The sequence below is a fragment of the Scleropages formosus genome, chromosome 20 (genome assembly GCF_900964775.1).
Source record: "Scleropages formosus chromosome 20, fSclFor1.1, whole genome shotgun sequence".
Classification (NCBI taxonomy): Eukaryota; Metazoa; Chordata; class Actinopteri; order Osteoglossiformes; family Osteoglossidae; genus Scleropages; species Scleropages formosus.
In genome coordinates, this window is record NC_041825.1 from 21,145,382 (window position 1) to 21,173,280 (window position 27,899).

Sequence of the window (27,899 nt, forward strand, 5' to 3'; positions counted from 1 at the left end):
AGTCCGTGGAGTGCTTCTCTTGTACGTACCACCATGAACTCTTCCTGAAGGCTTCGAAATGGGAGTTGCAAGATGTTACTTCTCCCATACAGGGTTGCGCTACTGAGACTCTGAGGCAAGACTAGCAAAATACGGAGGTAGGGGCTGATCTTCCTTGCCAGAGATTCAACTGTTGTTATGGAGACTGTGTATATTAACAGAGGCCTCCAGGAGTCCAGGCGAGATAGCATGTTGATAAATCCAAGCCTTGAACCTACCAGGTAAACCTGATTTGTCTACCTTAGTAACCCAGGCTTCCAGGTCTCCAAGTCTCCAGAGGGTCTCTGAATAGGAGGTCTGTCCCTGAGGCCACTGTCAAAAACCTTTCCAAGACTCTTGACTGGTTGTTCAGTGATGGACGGGATGGTTGTTCCAGACAAAGAAAAACAGAACTTATCCACCACTTTTCCCTTCTTCAGCAGAAGAGACCTTGATTTTGCTTGTTTAAAGCTCATCGTTGCCCATGTGATGAGCTTCTCTAGGCCTTGAAGGATCCATCTGCTGCTAGGCACAGATGTAGTAATAACTGTGAGATCATCCATGTATGCTCTTACAGGGGGCTGGCACACTCCAGTCTTTGTCAAGAAACCTCTGCATTCCATTTCCACTGATTTTATTACCATGTTCATGGCAAGGGTAAAAAGTATGACCGACATAGTACAACCAGTTATCATACCGTTCTTGAGCTGATGCCAGTCAGATGTGACGGATCCAGAAGTGACTCTCATCTTGTAGTTGCTGTAATAATCCAAGATGAGGTGCTTGATCATGATGGGAACATGGTGCATGTGTAAAGCGAACTCAACCAGCTTGTGCGATATGGACTCGTAAGTGTTGGCAAGGTCCAGCCATAACACGACTAGGTCCCTTTTGCTTTCACAAGCTTCTCTAATGAGTTGTGTAACTACACCAGTGTGCTCCAAACATCCAGGCACTCCAGGGATGCTGCCCTTCTGCACCAAGGTGTCTATGTATGTGTTCCTCAAGAGGAACTCCGTCAGTCGGCGTGACAAGACGGTGAAAAATCTCTTGCACTCCACGCTGAGAAATGAAATGGCGCTGAACTGGTCAATATTCTTCGAGTTCTCTTCCTTGGGGATCCAAATGCCCTCTGTGGACCTCCACTGGAAGCAATCTTTCCCAAGATTTTAGAGAGCAGAAATAATCTGTTTACTGTTGTAATTTTCAAATGCTGATATTTACTGTAAATTTTTTTGCTTTATAATTTTAAAATATGTATCTTTAGAGTAAAGTGTTCTGAAAAACTGCTTTCAGACACAGTACAAGTGTAGAACACTACCTAATGAGACCATTGTTATATTGTAATTACATTAATTAGTCCTAACTGCTCTCTGTTCAATATTATTTGTAATGTATAAATAGAATAGAAGACCAAACTACCTAGTCATTCATAATACAGCTTTTTTTTGGGTGAGTAAGGTGTGGGCTGATAACACTACATAGTGTTCATTGGAAGTCGCTTTGGAGAAGAGTGTAGGCACACAGCTAGAAGAAATACCACTAGGGGCTGCTCACCTTGTGCTGCTCAATGTCTCCATAGTTTTTTTTTTTTTTTTTTTTTTATTTTGAATTTGTACTATTACAGCTCTAGCTGTAATACCCTTGAGCAAGGTGCTTACCCTAAAGTGCCCCATTAAAACTGTCCAGCTCTACAAAAGGGTAAATAATTGTAAATAGCTTGACACTGAGTTGCTTTAGAGAAAAGCATCACCTGAATGAATAAATGTAAATAGGTTGTCTCTCTTAAGAACTGATGGCTTGTTATGGAAATTTTAGGGTACAGGGGTTCTTACGACAAGTGTGCGCATTTTTCTAATGAATTGCTCTTATATTGGTTGATAGAATGTTAAAGCAGGAGTGGAAAAGCAGGACCTCCCTTGGTCAGAGTGCCTACAAAGTAAACACACACACCCAGTGTTTCCAATGTGACCAGGTCATTTTCTGGTCATGTAAAACACTCCAGCTCACCTGGACTGAACATGTCAATGCAACAGACCAAAGCAGAGGCAAGAGAAAAGGTCTCTCAGTGTTTTAATAGGAGGACGATCAATATCATAAAAGTATGCTGCACAGGAATCTGATTGTACAATTTACAGGTCCCCCCACTCCCAAATCTCAAAGACAACCCCAGGTGATATGTATGCAAAACAAGAAAGGCATGTAAAGGTGAGATCAGTTACGGTCTTTCATTATGACTCAATGTTACAATGGAAATAAATGTGTACACATGTACACTATAACTGGAAAACATACATTACCCTGGCTACTCCCTAGAGCTTAATGTAAGACAACAATAGAGTGATCACATTCATCTGAACATTGCACACAGCTACAAGGACACATACACACAGTTACAAGGAATATATCACATATCTGGACCAAGGTGCATAGGGCATCAAGGATAAGCTACTGTGTTAAGGGCCATGAAGAGAGCAACCAGGCCTTTCCTCCCAGCACTGGCCTGCACTGCTGGCTGGGAAACCTTGGGTACCACACAACATTGAGCAGGGTCCCCCCCTGCCCAACACACACACACACACACACACACACACACACACACACACGGCATCTTGATTGTACAAGGGTGCAGATGGGTTATATACCATTTGTGCGCTTTTGTCACAAAAACAAAAGTTTAAAATAAATTAAAAAACACTTAAAAAGTAATGCATCTTAGCTTTCAAGTAGGGATTCTGGGGGAAAAAAGAAAACACTAACAAAAAAGACAACATAAATAGACATCAGGTGTAACAACAACTAAATCCAAACCAAATTTTTGTTACTTTTCTTGTGTTTTTTTTGGTTTTATTCTTCAAATTGCTTGAAGATGACTGATGGTTTTTCATTCTACGCTCATTTACCTTAAAATCCCACAATTATTCCAACATTTAGGTCAGCCAAGTAAGCCAGATCTACTTGCTCCATTTAATACTGCATTTGCAGAAAGAAATGAAAGACTGTTCTGTGCCTATATAGACTATGGAGACAGACAGTTGTTGCCTTCCTCTATCCAGAATTAACTTTGAGACCGTAAAATTAACTCTTCATTGGTACAGCTATCATAAGCCCCTGAGATTCAGGACTTGGGATGTGCGTTCCTTTGCTCCATGGAGCAGAGCCATACAGTCCTCAGCACTTCTCACACACTCGAACCATAGGCCATTGTGCAAAAGGAGAAACTAAGAGTCCAAAATCTAATGTACCATTGCCTAGTGCATTAGATTTTGTACTCTTGACTCTGTTCTCAGGTCATAGCCAATCAGTGAGACGACATTAAAAAATACATTCATGGAGGACAAAAGACATTAATTACGTTTGTCATAAAAATCATCTGAGAAGAACAACTGGCTGATGGGTGTACATGTATGGCGTGGGTATGTTGATGAGGAATATACATTATGGTACGCTACTCATGCATACTCTGCTTTCTTCATTGTTCACTTCTGTAATGCTCAAGACTAAATGTGCATGGTACATTCTACAGCAATCACGTACATTTTTCAAGTTCCACTGTTAAAATAAATTAAAACTACATCTTTCCTCAGTCCAAGACAAGTTTCCTAATATACTGAGCCAAACTACACACGTGCTGCAGTGAAGGTGCTCTTTTGAACAGTTGGCACCTGTCTGACTGAATATTGCTGGTATGTGTTAAAATAGGAATCCTTGGAAGTTACAGGTATGAATAACAGAGAGAAAATTATGACACTACATTTAAGGACACATCATGTCTCACAAACAGGCCAGTTCTTGCTAAGGTCCAGTCTGTCACCATTCATGCCCCACTGGCCAGGCGTTGAAGGTGATGTTTTTGTCTTCAAGAGCCACATTTGTCAGGACAAAACCAACAGAGGGTGCTGTAGCTTCAGCGTCAGTTCACCAACAGCACGTCTTCATATGTTGTGGTTCTGAGAAACAGTACCAATTAGACCATGTTGAAAGTTAAGCACAAAGAACACATTGATGTCTCACCCATATCAAGCGCTTCTCTACTAGTCTCATCTCATTTTCCCTGACATTTATGCCAGCCTCACCTGTCACAGCAACAGAAGAAAGAGCAGGGTGAGGTCTCCAGGCCACGGAATTTGCCAGAGTTGGGTGTATCTGTGCATTCTGCTATGAAGGCATGCAGATCTGTTATATGTATTGGTTCCTGGGTTTGTTGCTGCAAAGAGAAACGGCAAATAGGAGTTAAACAAAAACAAAAAAGAAAAAGAAATGGAATCCCATTCATGCCACCCATGGTCAGCCTCATAACATCTGAACGTTTTCTTCTTATGTTTATATGGTTCTATAATTGCTAAGATTCTTTTACTTACATTAACTGCCTGGATATATTCACTGAATGTTCACCACCTTCTGGCCACTTTATTATCTACGTAAACAATAAAAGCTTAATAATACAGATATCCCTTTACTTATGGTACAGGTTCTGTAAGAATCTTGTATATAGCTATTGGAAAGAATACTTTTATTCACCAAAAGCAACATCAAAAAACCAACTTAAAATGGCCTTAAAAATACCTTTCCTCCAAAAACTCATTAAATTCTGTTTGTTGACATTTCACCACAGAAAACGTGCAGCGTTCCTCATCTTGTTATTAATCACCAACTCTCAGGAACACCCGACATTAGCAGTAACCACTGTGAAAATGAGCTGTATAAAGTTGCTCCCTAACTCTTATTTTATTTTAGGTGTGTTTTATTGACAATGGCTTGTAAAAGAAATGCTGGTTACTTCTGGTGCACAATACAATAATTTTGGTAAACAGAATGGTGAAAAAATACCATTAAAAATAAACTATAAAGTATCTGCACATTCAAAAATTTGGAACTTGTTCCTTCATAACACACAAAGCCCGTGTACATAACGCATACACAGGCTCTCAATTTTCTGCCCATTATCCGTCATTCATCTCCCCCCATCCATTTCATTTAGTTTGTTGTTCTTTTAATACCGTAATTTTTTTTAAACACTGATTTTATATTTTTCTTGTTTTAGTGAAACAGAAACCAATGTAATGCATCTTTCTTCACTGTAAAGTGCTTTGAAAAGCTTCTTCTGAAGGTGCTGTCTAAAAGTTCATTACTCATGACATTTCACACATTCACAACCCAAATCTACATCTACTGCAGTCAGTCTCAAAGGTAAAACATTCGTTCTCAATAACATTTGAAGAAGTAACCCTTAAGTCACAAATACTGATTTCTGCCCCCTTGAATACCTTAATACTCTCGTAGGCCCCAGTGATGAGTGCAATGAAGAGCGACAAAACCATGTAGATGAAGAGGGAGATGAAGGTATACAAGTAGACCTGGCTGAAGACCCAGACCAATGTGCTGCTGTCCTGCATCTCGGAGAACGTCACGAACATGTCGTCCCCATTGATCAGAGAGAACAGGCACTCTGACACCATGGACAAGGAGCGGAACTGAGAGAAAACCAGATGTCATTAACAACACTGCTTTACGCTTTCATCCTAAGTGCCGTTAATCCAAATTTAGAGAAAGTTTTCATAATCACTGACTAACCCAAATTCAAAAGAATACAGAAGACAATATTTCTAATTCTGAGAATGATCAGGTAATTTCTTAACCTTTAAAACAGTGTATGAGGAGTTCAAAGAGATGTTCAAACGGAGCATTTTTTTGGCACCTTGACATGGTATGGCCCTAGTACGATCCAGCCACAGAAGCAGTATCCCAAGTAGATGACAGCCACACAGCAGCAGAAACGGATCACGTTGGGGAAGGCTGCTCGCAGAGTTACAATCAGAATCTGAGATGACACGGAGAGGAAAAATGCTTATCTTAGAGAGGAGATTAAAAAATTATATAGGTTATTTTTGCTGTTAATATTAAGTTTACAGAGACACAATTTAATTAAAATGTTCCAGTGAAGCAAGAAAAGCTTCAAACTGAAATTCTGAGGGGTTTCAAGTAAGGATAAAGCCTACCTTTTTTTTTTTTTTTCCCCTCCCCTTTTAAAGATAGCTTCTGAAAGGTACACAACCATGTGCAACGGTATACTTGCCACTCACATTGTATTTCTGGAAGAAGGTGAGGTAGCGAATCACTCCCACCCACACCAGCAACGTGGAGGTACCCAACAAGATGCCACACACATCATATGAAGACAAGTTCTGTGAGAAAAGAGAGAGAGCAGAGTTACACAAAACAGGGGATGAGTTATTTCAGCAGGGTAGGCACTGAATGTGCCAGGCAGGAACATTTCCCAACAGCTGGCACTGACCTTCGAGTCAATGCCAATTTTGATGAAGCTGCCAGTGATGGTGAGGATGTCACTGACGACGAGCAGGATATACCAGCCATTGATGAACTCAAGCCTGTCGGCCCAGCTCACCTTCCGATCAAGGGTGGTCTTGAAAAACCTCACAAACTCCTATCGTGCGAGAAGATGGGGGGGGGGGCATATTTATAGCCTTGAGCAATCATTTGCAGTGCAGTCTTTCAGTTAATCTAATCATCAAATGCAAATTCACCACTGTTACCAAAACTTTGACGCTGCACATTTTATTGTCAAGGCAGATCCACAGAAGCAAATGCCCTTTCACCAAATGCCAACTGGTTGTATCACATGTATTACATCAGTACTGTAATAATGCCTCAGCATATTTCTTCTCGCTGTGTTCTGCACTTGTTATATTTTTTAAGATAAGGTTTCTCTTTGGGGTGTGGAGTCATTGACCTCCAATGAAGGTTTGGGGAATATATTTCTCACTAACAGAGCACCTCAATGTAAAATGCATTTGGTAAATATTTGTACGTTTAAACACTTTAATAAAAATTAAGCACACCACTTTCATCATATGATAAACAACCAGAAGCATAAATATGAAAAACACCACTCGGCTAAAAGCCTCTTATGTTCTCAAACAGAGGTCATGTGACAGTCCCAGACACCTGCAGCTGTTTCTGGAGGGGACTTTGGTTCAAATTCAGTTTCGAATCCAGCCTGTGTGTGTCTGTGTACTGCCAAATACAAAGCATCTCCTTACTCAGAGATACTGTGCCATCTCTATGCCCACTTTTTTCTAATCTCCCTTATGGTCCCCTCTATAATTGCTGCCATTAGTCTCTGACCCTGCCTTCAAGCCCCACCTCCAGGCCCCATGCCCTGCCTGTTGTAGTAGGATTCCTCGGACGATGGAGCGACCACACAGCACCAGGGACAGTAGGCACAGAAATGCAACAAACAGGTCAAATGCCAGCCGTGCGTGGTTCTCCGCTGAAAGAACACACACAAAGACAGTAGATGAGTAGGGGAAAAAGAAAAGAAAGGGAAGGACAAAATGTAAAGATTACAGTGCAAAATGGGAAGTGATAACAGTAGTAGGAAAAGTGACAAAACCAAAACAATTCCCCTTGTTTATCCAACTGGGTCTTTTGGAGGACTAATTCAGATTAAGCACATTTTAAAAGGGATAACAGAAAGACCTTTCTTGGCACTTGAACTAGCAACTGTTGGTTTGCAAGTATATATCCTTAACCACAACAGAACCCAATTCCACCTCCTCTTTGCACTCCTCACCATGTCCAGACACACTGGGAGATGTACACTCCTTGATGGAGGCCTGGTTATCCAGGCTGATCTTCACCTTGCCACTGTGAGCCTTGTTATCCAGGACAATCTGCAGAAACACACTATTAAGACACAAAGCACCTCCAGGGATTTGACCCCAGTGCAAGACATGTTTTGAAGTACCGTGGCGTTACCATTCCTAGATTGTGAAATGCAACTACCCCAGGGCACCATCCATAAGGAAGAGCTCCTCAATACTCAGGACTGACACTGAAACTACTGTTTTAGTTATTGTCTTGTTTTAGTATATGGCTGAAAGGACAATAAAGTCTCCCTTGACTCCTGACTCTTGAGCTGCACAATTGTTGAGGGGAGTTCCTGGACACTACCCAACTATGCTGTTTCCATATCAAGAATCATGACAACCTGTCATTCTGTTATCACGCCAAAGTTGACATGATTGACAGGAAGATATGATTAACTGGCAAATAAGTAGCAAAGAGATGTGAGGGCTCAGTCTGAGGGGGCTAACCGTGATGAAGAATGTGTAGCAGTCAGGAATCTCATTGTTCAGGATGGTTTGGACATTGATGGCCTTCAGCTGGAACTGGATGGTCACATTGATCAGCCTGTTAGACAACAGTAAGAACTTTTTCAGATAATGACAATGTGTACAATGCATGTTCCTCCTGATCAGTCCTGAGATACCACTGCTGGCACGAAGACTCAGGTGGTTACAACCAGTGCTGCGGAGTCGGAAGCAATTATTGGGTTAGTGGAGTCGGAGACAGTAAAAATGCACCGACTCTGTCTAAATGTACCGTATACAGAGGCGTATAAGTCGAGCCCTAAAATAACGTGCAGCTTTTGGGCAGTGCTGTGGAGTCAGAGTTGGAAGCAATTACTGGACTACTGGAGTCAAAGTCGAAGGTTTTGTGTACCAACTCCACAGCCCTGGTTGCAACAGCGCCTGAAACGCAGATTTTCCTTCCAATACAAGACTTACTTGTGAAACTTGAGGGTGAAATTCCTGTAATCGGCACTTGCCTCTGCTAGGGGTTCAACCATAGGGCTCACGCCAACACAGTCTAGATTTAAAAACGTAAAAACAGAAAGGAGAAACCACTAAAATTTTAAACTGAACTTCTTAAGGACCTTCTAAAAGATACTTAATGCAGGTACTTTTCATGTAATTCCTTGCTACCAGAAGCTAAAGGATAGCGATGCTTGTTCCTCCAATCCATATACACAAAACATAGCTTTCTTTTATCATGCTACAAATCACATGGCACTTTTCCACTAACACTCAAAAATCTGTCTTCCACAATTTTCTGACAGTCTTTCACAAATCTGGGTGTACGCAACTTCTGTATTGAGGAAGTGTTAGTCAAGCTCTTTATAATGATCCTGTTTTTGTTTCAACTGCAAAAAACATGGATGAAAGCATTCGCAGTGACTGCCAGAACAAAATGTGATTGTTGATTCACACAACTTAACACATGTACAGAAACACATGTATAAGATGCTATTTGTAAAACATGACTCATGACATTTATACTGCTTTCTTGTTCTCTATTCCTGTAGGAAGATGATATAAGTTACACATGATAAAAAAGGAAGTTCCTCAGGAAACCACTGCGCTTACAGAAGAACTGCTAAAGAGAAAACAGGAGGCAGTACCAGTAACAACGCGAGGGTCGATTTTAAACGTGTCATTGGCTGGGTCGATGTGGCCCTTCTTGTAGTACTGCTGACACAGGGAAAGAGCGCTCCCGTTCACCCCTACTCCAAACACGTATGCGTAACGCCCCACCGTGGTCTCCGGCAGCGCCAAATACTGGGGGGGGGGGAGAGGCCGGGGATGTAGCGAGAATGGAGGATGAAGAGCAGAAAAAGCAAAAACATGAGCTGATTTGGAAGGTACAGACCAAAAAGAGAATGAAATTAAGTATGTAGCAATTTAGCATCTAAAACACGGCTAACCAGGGAAAAAGTTGGACAGATAAGTTAATGTGTAAGCAGAATAAAGATTAATTATGGACCACTAGTGTAACTGTTGTCAGATTTGCTGCTGCTTGGACACAGGTCACAGTATTAATAGCTCAGCAGTAAAGCATCAACACACTCACCTGTTCTATGGTGTAGAATATGTGGCTGTAGACATCACTTTGGGTATAGACTGCCAGGGAGTCCTCAGACCCCTCACCATAATCCTTGAGGAAAAGGTTTTTGAAAGATGCAGTATTCTCCTCCTTAAATGTGACCACCATCTGGTTACTGAGTCCAAACAGCACCAGCTGTGATGTGTAAAAAAGAAAAAAGAAAAAAAAAAAAAAAAAAAAAGAGGGAGAAGAAGCCATGTGGGGACACTGACGAGTGTTTAAGCAACGTAAAGGCCAGCGCGAGGTTTCCTTCACTAAAATGGTTTGGAGTAAAATACCACCACATCGCAAGGTATTTACAGAAGCCTGTCATGTTTTGCCTAGGCCAATAATCTAGTTCTGTTCCACATGACTGGATTCTGACTGTAAATTCATACCAGAAACTCTTTCAGAGGCAGCACTGTGACAATATCAAAATGGCATCGGTTATGCAACATGCAGCTGAAATTTGACTCCTCCTTGCAAAATGAATCAAAGCAGTGCGGCGACTACTACACCAGTAGCCTCATTTTGGCAGTAAGAATGTAACTGATCCTGGCCAGGGTACATCTATTAATTTAGCTGAGACTTTTCTAGAAAAATACTTACAATAATTTACCCATTTATACAGCTGTACAGGTAAGTATCTTACTCAGGGGTACTGCAGGAGGAGGTGGGATTTGAATCTGCAACCTCTGAGTCCAAAGGTAGCAACTCTAACCAATACACTACCTGTTGCCCAAGCACTTCTAGTACTGGACGAAAGACATAAGAAATAATAAACAATACATAAAACTTAAGGGGTAAGTGTTGTCGATCACTGGTTTCCACGGTAAGGAAGGGTATAGAAATGATTCACCACTGCCTTCTTCCATGCACATTTTTAGACTGCACACACCTGGAAATGATGCACATTGTGCACACCTATGTCAGATTGAAACTTATGCCAGAATGGGATGCTCAGACATTACAAGGGACCAGTGTTACCTCCAGTGTCACTAACAAGCGGTATCGTGTAGTTTTGCACCGTTTATAAATTACTCACTTAGAAGAGACATCGTTAAACTGCAGTGTATGAAGCTTCCTAGTAGGTAAGAATTACAGTATCTGTACAGGGTACCTGTATGGTGACGACTATGATCTTCAGTATCTGCAGGCCAAGCTTGAAGGGCTTACGGCCCTTGGCATGGTACTTGTCACAGGGGCTCATGAAGAAGTACTTGAGCTTCCTACGTAGGGCCTCCTCAGCTTCCTCTGCTCCCAGCAAGTTGGCAGCTGGTACCAGTTGGGGATCTGATGCATTGTGGTCTCTGAAGTCACTGGAGCCATATTTGGTTGCAGATCTCAGCAGCTTGTCATTCTCTGGTAGTGGTAAAGATCATGAAAGAGACAAAAGAACAGAGCTGAGGCTCGGTATTCATACAAGTAGTTATACTCACATGGTGGTGTGTTTTAGTGCGAGAGTGTTGAATTACACTAGACTGGCTCATCACCTTGGGAACTATCAAGTTATGAATTTTTGAAGACACTTATTTCCCTCTCAAAATGTGCTATTTTCTTACCCATTTGTGAAATTTTTGCTGGTATGCGCACAAAACCAACCCTTGTTTTCTTACTGAGTCTACAGATAGCGGCAAAGCTCAAACAGAACAGTTGTATCACAGCAATTTACATTCATTCATTTTGCTGATGTTTTTCTCCAAAGCAACTTACAATGTTAAGGTTACAATTATCACAAGCTTACAATTATCTACCCATTTGTACAGCTGGGTAATTTTACTGGAGTGATTTAGGGTAAGTATCTTGCTCAAGGCTACTACAGCAGTAGCTCAAACTACTACACTACCAGCTAACCCAAATTAATCTAACTTGTACACCATTTAGATCTCATTGTGTTCAACAGATAAGGAATTAGTATACAGTATGTAATTTACATAAACATGAGCATAATGAAAATTGCACTAAATCAACATGAGGAACAACCAAAGGGCAATATTAACCAAATTAATATTCCACCTGTATACTACCAACATTATCTACCTGTTTTAGACAATTCATCCAATTGCACGTGGGTGATAAGAGCAATTTGTTGGGGTGAACACACTGGGCATGAGAGCCTGTTTGACACAGACAGGAACAGTTGGTCACGAAGAAGGTGGTGTACAGGCTTCCATGAAGGATTGGAGGTCACCTCTTCTACCCTAAATTTTTTTTTCTTCTAAACTCAGTTTGGTGTGAAATCAGTAACACTCAGTGGTGATATATCTGTGATGCAGTGTCAAGCAGATGTGAGTTATGATATAAGGAGATGACTGATATTTAGCAGTATTACACCAGTCTTGTAGGATCATTAAACCTAGCAGTGACTGCAGCACCCCTCCGTGAACCGCCACCTTACCATGGTGGAGGGGTTTGAGTGCCTGAATGAGTCCAGGAGCTATGTTGTCTGGGGCTATATGCCCCTGGTAGGGTCTCCCATGGCAAACAGGTCCTGGATGACAGACTAGACAAAGCGCGATTCAAAAACCCCTTATGAAGAAAAAAAATCAAAATCAAGGCTTTCGTTTACCCTGCCCAGTATGGGGGTCACCAGGGCCCCACCCTGGAACCAGGCCTGGGCGGGGGGGGGCTCGCATGGTGGCCAGGTCTATGCCCACGGGGCCTGGCCGGACTCAGCCCGAAGCCATGACGTGGAGCTGCTCTTCGGTGGGCTCACCACCTGCCGGAGAGACCGTAAGGGGCCGGTGCATTGTGATTTGGGCGGTGGTCGGGGCCGAGTGCCCGGCCGACCCAAACCTCGGGCGCCAACTCTGGTTTTTGGGACTTGGAATGTCACCTCACTGGCGGGGAAGGAGCCTGAGCTGGTGCGGGAAGTTGAGAGATACCGTCTAGATATAGTCGGGCTCACTTCTACTCACAGCTTGGGTTCTGGAACCACTCTTCTCGACCAAGGGTGGACTCTCCACTATTCTGGCGTTGCCCAGGGTGAGAGGCGGCGGGCGGGTGTGGGCTTATTAACAGCCCCCCAGTTTAGCCGCCATGTGTTGGAGTCTACCCCGGTGAATGAGAGGGTCATCTCCTTGCGCCTTCGGGTCAGGGAACGGTCTCTCACTGTCGTTTGTGCTTATGCGCCTAGTGGCAGTGTAGAGTACCCGGCCTTCTTGGAGTCCCTGGAGGGCGTGCTGGAAAGCGCTTCCACCGGGGACTCTGTCGTTCTACTGGGGGACTTTAACGCCCACGTGGGTAGCGACAGCGACACCTGGAGGGGCGTGATTGGGAGGAACGGCCTCCCTGATCTGAACCCGAGCGGTGAGTTGTTATTGGATTTCTGTGCTAGTCGCGGTTTATCCATAACGAACACCATGTTCATGCATAAGGGTGTCCATCAGTGCACTTGGCACCAGGACACCCTAGGTCGGAGGTCGATGATCGACTTTGTAGTCGTTTCTTCTGACCTTGGACCATATGTCTTGGACACTCGGGTGAAGAGAGGGGCTGAGCTGTCAACTGATCACCGCCTGGTGGCGAGTTGGACTCGATGGCGGGGGAAAAAGCTGGACAGACCTGGCAGGCCCAAACGCATAGTGAGGGTCTGTTGGGAACGTTTGGCGGAGGCCCCTGTCAGAGAGGTTTTCAACTCCCACCTCCAACAGAGCTTCAACCAGGTCCCGAGGGAGGTGGGGGACATCGAGTCTGAATGGACTATGTTCCGCGCCTCCATTGTCCGGGCGGCGGTTCGGAGCTACGGCCATAAGGTCTCTGGCGCCTGTCGCGGCGGCAATCCCCGAACACGGTGGTGGACACCGGAAGTAAGGGATGCCGTCAAGCTGAAGAAGGAGTTCTATCGGGCCTGGCTGGCTCATGGGACTCCTGAAGCAGCTGACAGGTACCGACGGGCCAAACGGAGCGCGGCTCCAGCAGTCACCGCGGCAAAAACTCGGGCTTGGGAGGAGTTCGGTGAGACCATGGAGGAAGACTTTCGGTCGGCCTCAAAGAGATTCTGGCAAACCGTCCGGCGACTCAGAGAGCGGAAGCGGCGTTCCACAAACACTGTTTACAGTGGAAGTGGTGCGCTGCTGACCTCAGCTGAGGATGTCCTCGGGCGGTGGAAGGAGTACTTTGAGGATCTCCTCAATCCCTCCGACACGCCTTCCGTAGAGGAAGCTGAGGCTGGGGACTTGGAGGGGGACTCGTCCATTACCCTGGCTGAAGTTGCTGAGGTAGTCAAAAAACTCCTCGGTGGCAAGGCTCCGGGGGTGGATGAGATCCGCCCCGAGTTTCTCAAGTCTCTGGATGTTGTGGGGCTGTCTTGGCTGACACGCCTCTGCAGCATCGCGTGGAGTTCAGGAACAGTGCCTCTGGACCGGCAGACCGGGGTGGTGGTCCCTCTTTTTAAGAAGGGGGACCGGAGATTGTGTTCCAACTACAGGGGGATCACACTCCTTAGCCTCCCTGGGAAAGTCTATGCCAGGGTACTGGAAAGGAGAATCCGACCGATAGTCGAACCTCGGATTCAGGAGGAGCAATGCGGTTTTCGTCCTGGCTGTGGAACACTGGACCAGCTTTATACCCTCACTAGGGTGCTGGAGGGTTCGTGGGAGTTTGCCCAACCAGTCCATATGTGTTTTGTGGACCTGAAGAAGGCATTCGACCGTGTCCCTCGTGGCATCCTGTGGGGGGTACTTCGGGATTATGGGGTTCGGGGCTCGCTGCTACGGGCTGTTCGTTCCCTGTATGACCAGAGTAGGAGCTTGGTTCGCATTGCCGGCAATAAGTCAGACCTGTTCCCGGTGCATGTTGGACTCCGCCAGGGCTGCCCTTTGTCACCGATTCTGTTCATTATCTTCATGGACAGAATTTCTAGGCGCAGTCAGGGAACGGAGGGTGTCTGTTTTGGTGGCCGCGAGATCTCGTCTCTGCTTTTTGCGGACGATGTGGTCCTGTTGGCTTCATCAAGTCAAGACTTGCAGCGTGCACTGGGGAGGTTTGCAGCCGAGTGCGAAGCAGCAGGGATGAGAATCAGCACCTCCAAATCCGAGGCCATGGTTCTCAGTCGGAAAAAGGTGGATTGCCCCCTCCGGGTTAGGGGGGAGTTGCTCCCTCAAGTGGAGGAGTTTAAGTATCTCGGGGTCTTGTTCACGAGTGAGGGAAAAATGGAGCGGCAGGTTGACAGACGGATCGGTGCAGCGTCCGTAGTAATGCGGTCATTGTACCGGTCTGTTGTGGCGAAGAGGGAGCTGAGTCGTAAGGCGAAGCTCTCAATTTACCAGTCGATCTACGTTCCTACCCTCACCTATGGTCATGAACTCTGGATCATGACCGAAAGAATGAGATTGCGGATACAAGCGGCAGAAATGAGTTTCCTCCGCAGAGTGGCTGGGCGCACCCTTAGGGATATATAGGGTGAGGAGCTCAGTCACCCGGGAGGAGCTCGGAGTAGAGCCGCTGCTCCTCCGCATCGAGAGGAGCCAGTTGAGGTGGCTCGGGCATCTGTTCCGGATGCCTCCTGGACGCCTCCCTGGGGAGGTGCTCCGGGCTTGTCCCACTGGGAGGAGGCCTCGGGGCAGACCCAGGACACGTTGGAGAGACTATGTCTCCCGGCTGGCCTGGGAACGCCTTGGGGTTTCCCCAGAGGAACTGGAGGAGGTGTGCGGGGAGAGGGAAGTCTGGTGGACTCTGCTCGGACTGCTGCCCCCGCGACCCAGCCCCGGATAAAAGCGGAGGAAGATGGATGGATGGATGGATGGATGGATGGATGGGTGACTGCAGCAATTGTACTACTGGCATAACTACAGCAGAATAGTGATCCATCTCCGCTTCACTACCATTTCCTCATGGTCATCTTCAGAAAAATTCAATTAAGCAGCAATACCATTCTGTATTATCAGAAAGCACAAACTTCTTACAACAGTTTATATAACCTTCTTATTCATTTACACTGACTATTTTCAGGCAGTTTGCCTACAGGTTGAAAGTGAAAGACTGCTCCTTTCTACTTTCAGACAATGCATAATGAGCACAAAACAGCAACAGACAACAGATTTGTCCAGGGAACTACAGTACTTCACAGAACAAAATTACTAAATCTTCTAGGCTGCATTTCATTAATATACTATAAACAATATTTTTAGATTTTCTCAAAAATTTGCTTGTTAATAGTTACCACACTGTACTTTGTGATATACCCGACAAACACAATGTTTTCCACCTGATATACACAAATTAATTATAACTTGGCAAGTACTGAACTGAGCATGAGCATTTCTTACTTGCTGCAGTGCCACACATGTTATGCTATTCTGTTCATATGCTGTAATAAAATTGTATTTTATGGTCTTACTTCTTAATAATTAACGGTACAATATGAAATTTCTGCTATGCAGATCCCATACAGACTGAAAAATGCTTTGTACACTGAACATCAAAATGTGGATTTTTTTTTTCCAAAAACAATGGAAAATTTTGTTAATGTGGACGAGTGTGATGGGTGCCTCAGTTTCCGTTTGGTCAACTTTTAAGGATACTTATAGAAAAAAAGAAAAAGAAAAAAAAAAGGAAAACTTGAGCTGTACTATACTGAATAGATCTACAATTTTTGCACAAGACTGACGGAGGCATGACGTCAGACAATATGGAATGAAATGGTTCAAAGATATTTCATGTTTACGTCACCCATCGTAACCTAATCATTACTGTATTTGATAACGTTCCTTACGCTTAGACCACAGTGAATCATACACAGTAGTCGTAAAAGGCAACAACCGTTTTCTCGCTGCTATAGAAAACACACAGAGCAAAAGCAAAAGACACGTATCTGCAACTCCCACTAAATTTTCCCATTCATAGAAAGTGATTGCTGTTCATTTTAAGGGGATTCTTTTTTTTCTTACTTGATATTGAGGGTGTAAGTGCTGTTGAGCTGAATTTTACCAATGACAACTACTAAAAATTATAGTTTTTACAAAAAAAAAAAAAAAAAAAAAAAAAAAAAAAATACAGAAGTGATTTTCCATAACCATCTTTAGTGCACTGCCTTTCGATTGCAAATATGGGGAGAAGATGCAAACCCCGCCCACCCTGAGCCTAATTCAGACCTATACCCGAACTCAAATCTGAGGGATTGTGAGACACCAGCATTACTCGTTGTGCCACTGTGCCACTTACTGAGGGTGTATTATAATTTAAAAGTAATGTTGAGTGCTCAGCTGCATTATTGAGGGTGCACTGTAACTTCAAGAAACATGGGCTCTTTCACTTAGTAGGCAGGAATCACATCTGCTAATCTGCATACCAGAGCAGTTTTTTCTTCAAAAACACATTCTATAATCACAAGCCCATTTTAAACATAAATATATAAAAATACATTGCTGCTTTCTGTGATTTTTGAATTTTGAGTTAAATTTCATCTCTCTGCGAGTTACGCCTTGTATCTGCTTGGATAAACTTTTATAACAAGACATGGGTATATATTAGGAGCGATGAATCTGTAGAACAATGTATACTAGTGCACCATACAGAAAGGATCACCTGTATATAAATTCAGGTATCTCATGAAGGGTTTAAACAAGCTAACTTTAGCTTGCAAGATTACATTTACAATCACTAAAACCAAAGAACAACATTACACAGTTCAACATGAGATCACAAGAAAAGGACAAGTTAACTGGGCAAAGGTTCAACTTTATGGAACTGCTGGCTTCTTGGAACATTTAAGGCCCAACACAAAATGCAGAGTCTCAGCAACAACTCTCCATAACCACCTATAATTCACCTCATTTACCAGCACCTGCTCCTTGGACACTAGTTTAGTTACAGTAAATAGGATATTTTGTGAAGAGTTCAGTGATATTTTACTGGGTACAAGTGCACATCTTCCAGAACTGTAAAACAGAGACACACTTGACCAAAGAACTTTGCTCGTGGCACAGGCAAACATACCAGGTCTGTTGAGGAAAAGGCATTCACACTGAAATGGAATTCTGAACAAAAGGAATGTGTCGTGTGGCTAGACAACATCCATTTAAAAAAAAAAGAGAAAAAACAGCACGATAAGGAGTTCATATCGTGTCTGACAAATGGAGATAGAGTCAATCAAATATGGAGAAATACGCAGGCAATCCAGTCTTTCCAGTGCATTACCTCAATGGTGACCCATGTGTAGACAGCTTAGAGCCAAGTTTATTTGTATGGTTGGTATCTGTCAATGCAGCTCTATCAAAGCTCACATCTTTGTGCATCAGTCTGCACTATGCCACACACAGACACACTATGGGCCTCAACTGTAAGCCTTGTACTGGGCTAGCATTCATCTACCCCCAAAATCCCCCCCCCCATCTCTTTATATCTTTGCTTAGCTGGTACTTTTATCTTTAGTGCCATATGGTTTTACACAGTCATTGAGCCTGAAATTGGAGCAATTCAGGTTAAACACCTTGCTGAAAATTACTCCTTGGAAGTGAAACAAGAAACATTGTGTTACCAACTACACTACACCATTTTTCCCATCCATGATCTCACTTGGATATGCCCCTTCCTTTCCTTCTACCAAGAGGAGAGAAAAGCAGTGAGGGATGTAGAATGAGCAGCAGACACAGAAGGAAAAAAGATGGGGCAAAAAAGAAAAAACAAGACAACATAGCCAGCAGCCCAGTAGAGCTTCCACAAGCTACAGCATGACAAGCAGTAAGTGGGTAATTAAGACCCTGATGGAGACATGCTACAGATGGAACAAACACACACACCCATTATGTTTTATTACAGTGCATGACAACTGCTGACAAAGACAGCCCAGAAGATTAAATGGTGAGGACTAATGCTCAGAGCACTTCCAGACAAGTAGTTCTGTCCCAGCTGTTCTTCATGCAGAAGCAATTACTACCTTTCTGGTGAGTCTTGAGGGGGCTGAAAGGCGTTAAGTTCAGAAAGTAAGCTAAAAGGGAATGTTAAAGCGACTGAAAAAAGCAAGGGGATTGTATCAAAAGAGACTGGTGGTGGAGGCATGCAGAAACAATAGATTCTTTCAGTCTCCAAAGTACAGTATGAGAATCCAGAGCTCTGGATAGACCTCTGTTGTTCACGAACTTCACGTCAACAGGATAAAATCGTGAGGTCCTGATCAACAGATCTGAATAAAATGTAAGTCTGACAACCTTAACAACAGATAAAACACAACTGCTTCGGTGTTTCAGATATAATTTATGAGATCTTAAACTGTGCTGTCAGCATGTGAACAAGAGCAGCTCATCATTTCCGCACGATCGGTCCAGTGGCCTTTCCTCCACAGGAGTGTGCGGTCATGTTGCTGGGCTACTGACCAGGTCACTTCAGCACCGTGGGTTTCACTCAGTTCTTCGGCAACTCCCACCCTAGCTAAAACCATATCATGGAACTAAACAAGCCATTCATTATTACAGAGAACATTCCAGCAGTTATGGAAAAAAAGTTTTGAACAAGTAAGGCCAACACTGTCACTACAGGACCCCAATTTATTACTTAAGTCATTGAAATAGACATTAGAAAAAAAAAAAAAAAAAAAAAAAACCCTGTTGCTAACCGTTTCGCAAAGCTGCCTTATACTACAAAAGAAAACAGGGAGTTATATATAGTGCAACTTTCTTCTCAATTTTTCTGTATTATGAGGAACATTCTGTGTAAAGTAAAGAAGAAGACATAGGCGCTGGCTGAGGCAAAACAAAGACATACCTGACTCTGAGGCGTCGTGGTTGCAGTTACTAAAAGCCGAAGTAGCCATAATTAAAATAAAATAATAAAACTAAACAAACTGCAAACAAGCCCAAGAAATTTTTAAAACCCAGTATGAGCTACTGTCGCCGACCTCAGCGCACCCCTGCGAGCCCCATCAGTCCCACAGCTCTCCGCACATCGCGGAGCAGACAGTGTAGATACATCCAGATCCAGAACCACAGCGTTCACTTCTCACTTCCGTATTGGTCATGTGACGAGGGAACTGAAACTTCACGGACTGCTGCCAAGCCAGGAATCGCTGGTTAAGAAAGGATTAACAGTGGTGGGGGGAGAGAACAATCTGAGGTGCAAATTCATAACGTTTGCCATATGATCTGGTCCTTCGTCAATAGCAAACGCATGAAGGAACCGCGCAGCCGCTTTCTCGCCACCTTAGTGATCACGTGAGAAGGGCCAAGCGGAAATTGCCCCTCCAGCCAAATAAGGCAGCAGCGGTAGTCACGTGACCAGGCACGTTTCGCTGCTTCGACCGCGAAGCGCTTTGCTGTAGGAAGCGCTGATGACTAAGCTGAAAGTCAGAGTGGTTTATAAATATTTCTCTAGAAGACGATCAAAAAGCATACATGCGGTCTGATTATTAAATTCAAGTGTACGTCTTAAGTTTTATTTCAGTGTTCAGCCACGAAATTAAGGTGTGGAGGCTGGAGGACCATGCCCCATGGCCCGCTGCATGGTGCTGTTTCAATTCCTGTTTCAGGTGGTGGATCATCTGGTCCTGAGTTTTTGTGGAGTCAGGGAGTTAGACAGTGAAGGTGGAAGGCAACGTACTGTTCAGAGCTGCTGCTGCCGCCTTTGGACTCAAAGGTCATAGGTTTGAAACCCACCTCCAGCTGTAGTGTGGATTCTTACACTAATATTAACCAGCTAATGGCTGATGGCTTAACATCCCAAGTTGCTTTGGAACCACCATGAAGTCTTCAGGCAACATCCTATGAGTAGAGAAGAGTTAAATGTGTAGGAGATAAAGAAGGTTTTTGTTTCACCATTTCAACCAAGGTTGCTTTCAGGCAGTTCAGTGTCATCAGAGGTATGAAGGACGAAAACAGGTGTGAGGAGGAAGTGAAAAGTGGGGAATATTTTTTGGATGCTGGAGATGAAAGAGGAAGAAGGATGGAAAGTGATCAGTAGTGAGTGAGGAGGAGGGGGAGCTGGTGGTTGGTAGCAGAGGCTTCAGTAAGAAAGTAATATCTTCGTTTCACACGCTACAAAGACGCCATGGACTTAGATTTAGTTTCAATTTCCATTGCATTTACATTTCAGAAAAGTCCACTAGGGAGCAGTGCTATGCTGCTTATCAAGGTACATTCACTGTTGTTAATTTCTCCCCTGAGTTCAATCTTAGACTCTTGTTTTTTGTATTTTAACTGTAGGGGTAAGTGTTGTCTCATTAATTAGTCAGTGACTTGCATGTCAACATACATTGTTTTGTCAGGACCTAAATAACCTGATTTATTATAGGAAAGTAAAAGTAGTGTCTCACCAGCAACGGCAGCAGTATCACTCTGGAGTCACACTTTTCTGAGTGATGTGAATCCCTATGGTATAATGCAGTTTTCGCAAAAGGTTCATAATCCGATTAAAGGTATTTAGTTCAAAGAAATGTGCTATAAATAAAAGCTGAAATAAGTTACTGGATATGCTGGCTTTGGAACTTAAAAAAGGTGAAGACACGATACAACTTTTTCCCCCTAAAAATGTTATATACAGCATATTCTATATATATTCTGAAATGCTGGTTTATAGTGGGGGTGTGGTGGCGCAGTGGGTTGGACCACAGTCCTGCTGTCCGGTGGGTCTGAGGTTCGAGTCCCGCTTGGGGTACCTTGCGATGGACTGGCATCCCGTCCTGGGTGTGTCCCCTCCCCCTCCGGCCTTACGTCCTGTGTTGCCGGGTAGGCTCCGGTTCCCCGCGACCCTGTATGGGACAAGCGGTTCTGAAAATGTGTGTGTGTGTGTGTGTGGTTTATAGTGCAGTGAATGCCAGCTGTGTTTGCTTACTGAGCCCATAGCTGGCAATGAAGCACACTACAACAGAATTTATCTGTGCAACAGCCTGCATTTAACTCTCTTCCATTGTCGTATTTACAGCTGATATCTAGTGTTCCTGAGTGCTGGTCAGTCGAATGGTACCGGTAACAGAGAAAAAACTAGAGAAATAGAAAGTTTGAAGGTGAAGATGATGAAACAGAAAGTTAAATATATGCTCACTGCAAATAAGTGGGAAAAGGTGCTACAGTGGGTACCGAAGCATCCAGGAAAAAACAGACATAAAATATAAAAAGGCCAGCACTCGTGATAATGGCTATATTTGTTTATTTATCGGGAACACAAAGGTTTTTCGGCCATAAGCACATTAATAGAACAGACAAATAACAAACATACTGAGTCATGTGACAATAGTTGCATACAGCAATGAAGATGGTCGGAAAAATGGCCAGTAATTAAGACAATTGTTTTGGCAGTGGTGTCCATTACATGGCTGAACACTTGCTTCTTTTTGATTCGTCCAAATGGATGCTGAGGTAGCCTTTACAGTACATATGAGCTACACAAAACGGACAATTAGAAAAAATGGCATAGCATAAAATTAACAATGGAAGTGCATATGAAAGTAAGCTGTGAACTGTGGAATGACACATCTTAAAGAAAAGACAAGAAACCATAAACCATACATCCCAGGTAGTGGAAGCGCAATGTTTATTTCAAAACACAAGTGAAGGGCACCTCCTTGTCCTCATGGGTACTGTGTTTGTGCATCGAGGCTGTGGCCAAACACACGAGAGAGGATGACACGGACGGACATCCTGCAACAGGGTGCTTGGTATATCACAATGCTGAATACAGTATACCCTCAGGGAATGGATAGGGATCACAGTCTGCTATAAATAGTTTACTGTGTTTGTAAGCTGGGGAGCCCTTGTACTAGTAAATTCTAATTTGCCATCATGGCTCTGTAGATGGTGATAACCTTGGCTAAGTGACCAGAAAACCCAGTTTTCACAGAACAATGATTTCTTCCTGCTAAGTAACTCCAAGTGAATAACACACTAGTAGATACCAGAGCTCAATTTTGCAATTATTCATGCAGCTGAAGCTTTTCTCCAAAGCAACTTACAACTATTTACCCATTGATACACACACACACACACATTATCTGAAACCACTTGTCCCATGCAGGGTTGCAGGGAGCCGGAGCCTAACCCGACAGCACAGGGCATAAGGCTGGAGGGGGAGGGGACACACCCAGGACAGGATGCCAGTCCATTGCAAGGCACCCAAAGCAGGGCTTGAAACCCAGGCCCACCAGAGAGCAGGACCCAGTCAAACCCACTGTGCCACCACACCCCACTTCCCAGCTAGGTAATTTTACTGAAGCAATTTAAAGCAAATAACTCACTCAAGGGTACTATAGCTAGGATTCAAACCCAGGACCTTTGGGTCCACAGGCAGCCGCTCTAACCATTATGCTACCCCACCATAGTCACCCATCACAGTCCCAAAAACACACTATATTATCACAGTTGCATGGGTCTGTAGTAGCAGGTGGTTTGGCTGAAAGATAGAAGTGTGACAAACCATGGCGCTTCAGTAATGCTGAAGTGTGAAATTACAACAAAGCAAAAGTGCTACAATCAAAACAAACCTAGAGCAACTGAAAGCAGTACAGACTTACTTTTCAGTGCTTTCTTGACTCACTGCTAAAATGCTGGGGGCGTTATGCAATTATTTACAATAAGTACAGTCTCCCTTCTATCTGACTAATTGTTTCTATGATTTCAAAATTTACTTAATTGAAATTGTTTTTAATGTTTTGGGATATGTATCAAAAATTGTTTCCTGAGTTCAAGGATCCATAAACAATGGACAAATATTGCTCAGCTCTGTAAATCAGTACTTCATTTTCATTTTGTTTACACACTGTTCTGAAAAAGTTTGTGAACCCCATACAATTATCTGTTTTTCTGTATGAATAATTTATAAACAGTGACCTGATCCAGAGAGTGGCATGATGGCACATTGAGTAGTGTGGTCACCTCATAGTGCTTAGGTGGTGCAAAATACGGTTGGTTTGATCCCCGCTCAGTCTGTGTAAAGTTTGCATGATCTCACTGTGTCTGTGTGGGCTTGTTCCCACAGTCCAAAGACATGCAGTTCAGATTGGTGATGCTAAATTGGCTGTTATGAGTGAGGGTGTGGCTATCCTACAATGGATGTTTGTCCCATCCAGGATTTACCCCCCAGCCTTGCACCTGATGCTTCTGGGATAGGTTTTGCTGGATGTGACAACAGAGGAAACAATTTTTCTCCAGAAAAACATTGCTGCCCATCTTAAGTTTGCTAAAGACCACCTGGATATTCCACAGAACTACTAGTAAAATGTTTTGTGGACAGATAAGACAAAACGTCAACTTTCTCATAAATGTGCACATCCTTGTGTTTGGAGAAAACAAAGCACCGTATGCCAGTACCAAAACCTCATTCCATCTATGAAGTGTGGTGGAAGGAGTATAATGTTGTGGGGCTATATTGCTGCCCAGGGTCTGGAATGCTTGTAATTGCTGAGTGCCAATAACTGGCATCTGTCAGTGATTTAAACTTCAATTTGGGTCAGGTGACATGACAATGATCCAAAACACAGGAGTAAATTCTGTATTTTAGAATGACCAAGTCAGAGTCCTGACCTCAAACCCAACTGAAATGCTGCGGTGTGATCTGAAGCAGGCCATTCATGCAAGACCTCCCAAAAATATACATGAACGAAAACAGTTTTGTGTAGTGCAATGGGTCATACTATCTCTTAACTACTGCATGGATCTGATCAGCACCTACAGAAAGTATTTCGTTGATGTTAGTATCAATAAAGGAGGTTCACTAGTTACTAAATATAAATGTTCACATACTTTTTCCATCAATGACCTTCATTGTTTAATCCATTTTTTAATAAAGACAAGAGAATGTAAAATGTTGAGTGTTTGGTTAAACAAGACTGTCTTTATTTATTATTATGACTTAGATTAAAAGCAGCTTACCTTTTAAGAGCTATTTGTGCAAAAATCCATAAAATTTCAAAGTTTCTCAAACTTTCTCTCACAGCTGTACATTATATAAATACATTTTAATATACACACAGCTTGTGTAATGGGATCAGTAGCAGGCAGTTCAGCATTAAGTTGCAGAAAGGACTTTGAGCAGCTTAGACAAATACAACTACTCATATGAACTCACAACAACCACACTCCTACATATTCAAACAACTGCCTTGCATTACTGACACAAAGTCCATTTTGTTGCAGCTATGGAGAGAATCCAATCTAGAAGGATCTCCCTGCACAGATAAATTATTAACTGTGACCTGTATAATTGCTTCTTGACCAGCTTTTCTTGACCACAGGTCACCTCTAGGTTCTTGCAGCTGTGGACTGTCAGCATGGAATCTACAGCAAAGTTCTTCATAGCTCTGACTGCATTGTGTTTAGGTTTCTCCAGTGCTGGTAAGAACATATCCGTGTTTCATTGATTGTTTTTTCTACGAATCAGTGTTTTCTTTAATTTCTCCCAGTCAGTTGTAGAACTCTGCATTCTTTATACATTTCACATTGCTGTTGCGGAAGAGTGAGTTCAACAGATTTTCATTTCGTCTTAGTGTCAAATCATCACATTTAACTGCCAGAAAGGTTTAATCTCAGTTTCTGAGTTCTTCTGTCTATGTAGTACCACCTTTTGCAAAAGGTCATGAGGGCCAGAAATGAATAGTAATACTGTATGTGATGTAATGCTAGGGAAGTGTTTGAAAATCTCATACATGTCTTTAAACTGGTTTTAATAGGGCTACCCATGAATATGGAACAATTCATCAGGACTGTGGAGCAGATAGAAGGTTCAAACCCCAGTTTAACTGCCCTGTCTGTTGTCAGAAGTCTGCTGCAGGTGGGTGGTTATGATAACCCCTTTTTCAAGCACTTCCTGGAGGCGTCCAGTGTCAGGAGTGAACACAAGCCAACCATACCAGATCCTGAGTACTCCAAATTCATTCGCCTTGCTGTTCACCACAAGGTGACGGACCAGGGCAGGGAAGAGGGTGTGGTCCTCTGTGGTGATGGTACCACAGTGGCGCTTGGCCCTGTCCTCTTGGGAATTGAAGCCGGGCTGTCGGCAGGGACAGGAAACCCTCCCAAGGGCCTGTGCATCCTCACTCTGGCTAGGACACTGGGCTTGTCTTTCCTGCATTATCATAACTCTTCTCTTTCTCAAAGTCTGGGCCCAGATGGATGTTGGGACAATGTTACCACCCCAAAAAATTTCACCCTCTCAGGAGCACCATCCCTGGCTACTGATGCTCTGATCAATGGAGGGATGGACGGAATGCTCCTGGGTGTGCATCTGTCCAGCCTGCCCTCTCATTCCCTGCGGTTGAGTGCAGTGCTGAAGGGGTACTATCGACAAGGCCTTGAGGGCCCAGATGCACCTCCGCTTCTCATTAGCGCTTTCCGTAGGGACAACTTTGGACAGCTGGTCAACATTTCTCTCCTGGAGGAGGAGGTCTTGAGTTCCCTGGCTGTTCACAGGAAGTTACATGAGGAGGTGGATCCAAGGACCCCAGTTGTACTGGAGGATGTGGTGAAGACAGGGGTACAAGAGTTTATTCGCAGGTATATTGGTGAGTGTAACTACATCAAAAACACAAAGGTAAAAGCCTAATGTATGTTACCTTCAAACCTGGAAACAAATTATGTAGCTGAAAAAATATTAAAGAACAAAGGTAAACTCAATTACAGTAGTCATTGAAAGCTTGGGGAGGCAATATGGAAGTACAGGGAAGCATATGATTCTGGGTGGACTTTTTCTGTCAATTCATCCTGCTACTTAGTGAAATCAGCCAAAAGCTGGGAATGATCTTATTGTGTTCATGCAACTCATCCATGACCTTCTCCTCTCGACTACCTGGCAGAGTGTCCGGCCATCATCCCCCGATGCCAGTGGGGTGCAAGGCCTTACCACGGCACCCCCGTGCAACTTAAGCTTCCTCTGTCTTTCGTGTACATCCACCATACCCTCAGTCCTAGGCAGCCCTGCCACTCCTTTCAAAAGTGTGCCACCAACATGAGGGCCATGCAGCGCTTCCACCAGGATGACCGTGGCTGGGACGACATTGGCTACAGGTAAAGATATCAGCCTGCCAACATAGGGGTTCAGCACAACAGTTATCTGATGAATACCATTCTTGTTGTGTTGAGAGATCAGCAATGCAAGATATTAGTTCATACCTTCTAGCATGGTTGAAAACAGAGATGTAATCTGAAGGTTGCCAGTGCAATCCTCATAAGGGACCATATTGTTGTACTGTTATTTACAAAGGTACTTGACCATATGACATGTAGTGCAAAATGTGGTTTCAGATTAAAGAGTACAAACTATAATAATATTCCAGAATAAATAATGATATGAATTCAGTAATTACATAAAGTTAAAATTCCTTGATAAATATGTTCCGTTAGTTCATTGGTGTACCATAATAAGCCTCTCTGATAGTGGGTGACAGTCTGAAAGGGTTTTTCCCACATTTGCACTTTGCCCTCAGCTTTGTGGTGGGCTCTGATGGGTACCTGTATGAGGGACGTGGCTGGCAGCGGCGGGGGGCCCACACACGAGGCCAGAACTCGCGAGGTTATGGGATCTCCTTCATCGGTGACTACAATGACATGCTTCCCTCTTTGCATTCCCTGAGGCTGGTTCGGGAGCGCATGGCAACCTGTGGGGTGGGTGGAGGCTGGCTGGTTTCCAACTTCAGCTGGCATGGCCATCGGCAACTAGTCAACACAAAATGCCCAGGCGAAGCCCTCTATGCAGAGATCCAGGGCTGGAAGGGCTTCCAGCTAAGGAACAGCTCAGATGGAGGTGCTAGTCAGTTGTAATTCCCTAAATGGCCTGACATAGTCTCAATAAATTGAACCAAATGTATTATAATTAATCAATCTGATTTTGTTGTCGTAATTAATATGTATAAATTTACAGTTTGTATTTTTGTTTAGAGCAGGTTGTGGAGTTGTTTTGAACATTTGTTTTGCACTGGGGCTACTGATAGTGTGGAGAACAGAGTTACCATCTTTAGCCTCGAGCAAATCACTTCCCCTGAATTGCTCCAGCTGTATAAATCATTGCAAGTTGCTCTGGAGAAAAGTGTCAGCTCACTTAATAAATGTGTTTGGCCTGTACTGTTTTAATCTTGAACAAGGTACTTACCATGAGTTGTTCTGTTAACAGCAACATACATGTGTAGAATTGTAAGTCTCTTTGGATAAGCAAATTACATTAAATTTCAACAAATGTAACTGAACAAGTGTATTTAAAATATAAATAAAGTTACATTTATGTTGATAAATTCTTCATAA

General features: G+C 43.5%; 2 protein-coding genes across 2 annotated transcripts; one reads left to right on the top strand and one right to left on the bottom strand.

Moving 5' to 3' along the window:
- Positions 1-3,354: 3,354 nt before the first annotated feature.
- Positions 3,355-19,709, bottom strand: mcoln1a (mucolipin TRP cation channel 1a). Its single transcript, XM_018761366.2, has 14 exons — positions 19,447-19,709; positions 10,865-11,106; positions 9,733-9,900; positions 9,284-9,440; positions 8,610-8,691; positions 8,136-8,232; positions 7,613-7,712; positions 7,203-7,309; positions 6,314-6,463; positions 6,102-6,203; positions 5,717-5,839; positions 5,286-5,492; positions 4,095-4,225; positions 3,355-3,968 (listed from the first exon to the last, which is right to left on the bottom strand). Exons 1-14 carry the CDS (start codon positions 19,493-19,495, stop codon positions 3,932-3,934), a joined length of 1,752 nt encoding a protein of 583 aa, XP_018616882.1. The 5' UTR covers positions 19,496-19,709; the 3' UTR covers positions 3,355-3,931.
- A 5,106-nt stretch (positions 19,710-24,815) lies between these two features.
- Positions 24,816-27,687, top strand: pglyrp2 (peptidoglycan recognition protein 2). Its single transcript, XM_018761663.2, has 4 exons — positions 24,816-25,001; positions 25,337-26,167; positions 26,459-26,669; positions 27,089-27,687. The coding sequence occupies exons 1-4, from the start codon at positions 24,938-24,940 to the stop codon at positions 27,420-27,422; spliced, it is 1,440 nt and encodes a 479-aa protein (XP_018617179.2). The 5' UTR covers positions 24,816-24,937; the 3' UTR covers positions 27,423-27,687.
- The last annotated feature ends 212 nt before the right edge of the window (positions 27,688-27,899 follow it).

Excerpts from the sequence above, each read along its gene's own strand:
- mcoln1a (XM_018761366.2), bottom strand. The coding sequence starts at position 19,495 with ATGGCTACTTCGGCTTTTAGTAACTGCAACCACGACGCCTCAGAGTCA. Across the intron at positions 8,692-9,283 it reads CGACCCTCGCGTTGTTACTG|ACTGTGTTGGCGTGAGCCCT; the intron begins GTACTGCCTCCT and ends TTTTAAATCTAG. Across the intron at positions 3,969-4,094 it reads TTCTTCTGTTGCTGTGACAG|AACCACAACATATGAAGACG; the intron begins GTGAGGCTGGCA and ends ACTGTTTCTCAG.
- pglyrp2 (XM_018761663.2), top strand. The coding sequence starts at position 24,938 with ATGGAATCTACAGCAAAGTTCTTCATAGCTCTGACTGCATTGTGTTTA. Across the intron at positions 25,002-25,336 it reads TTTAGGTTTCTCCAGTGCTG|GGCTACCCATGAATATGGAA; the intron begins GTAAGAACATAT and ends TGGTTTTAATAG. Across the intron at positions 26,670-27,088 it reads TGGGACGACATTGGCTACAG|CTTTGTGGTGGGCTCTGATG; the intron begins GTAAAGATATCA and ends CTTTGCCCTCAG.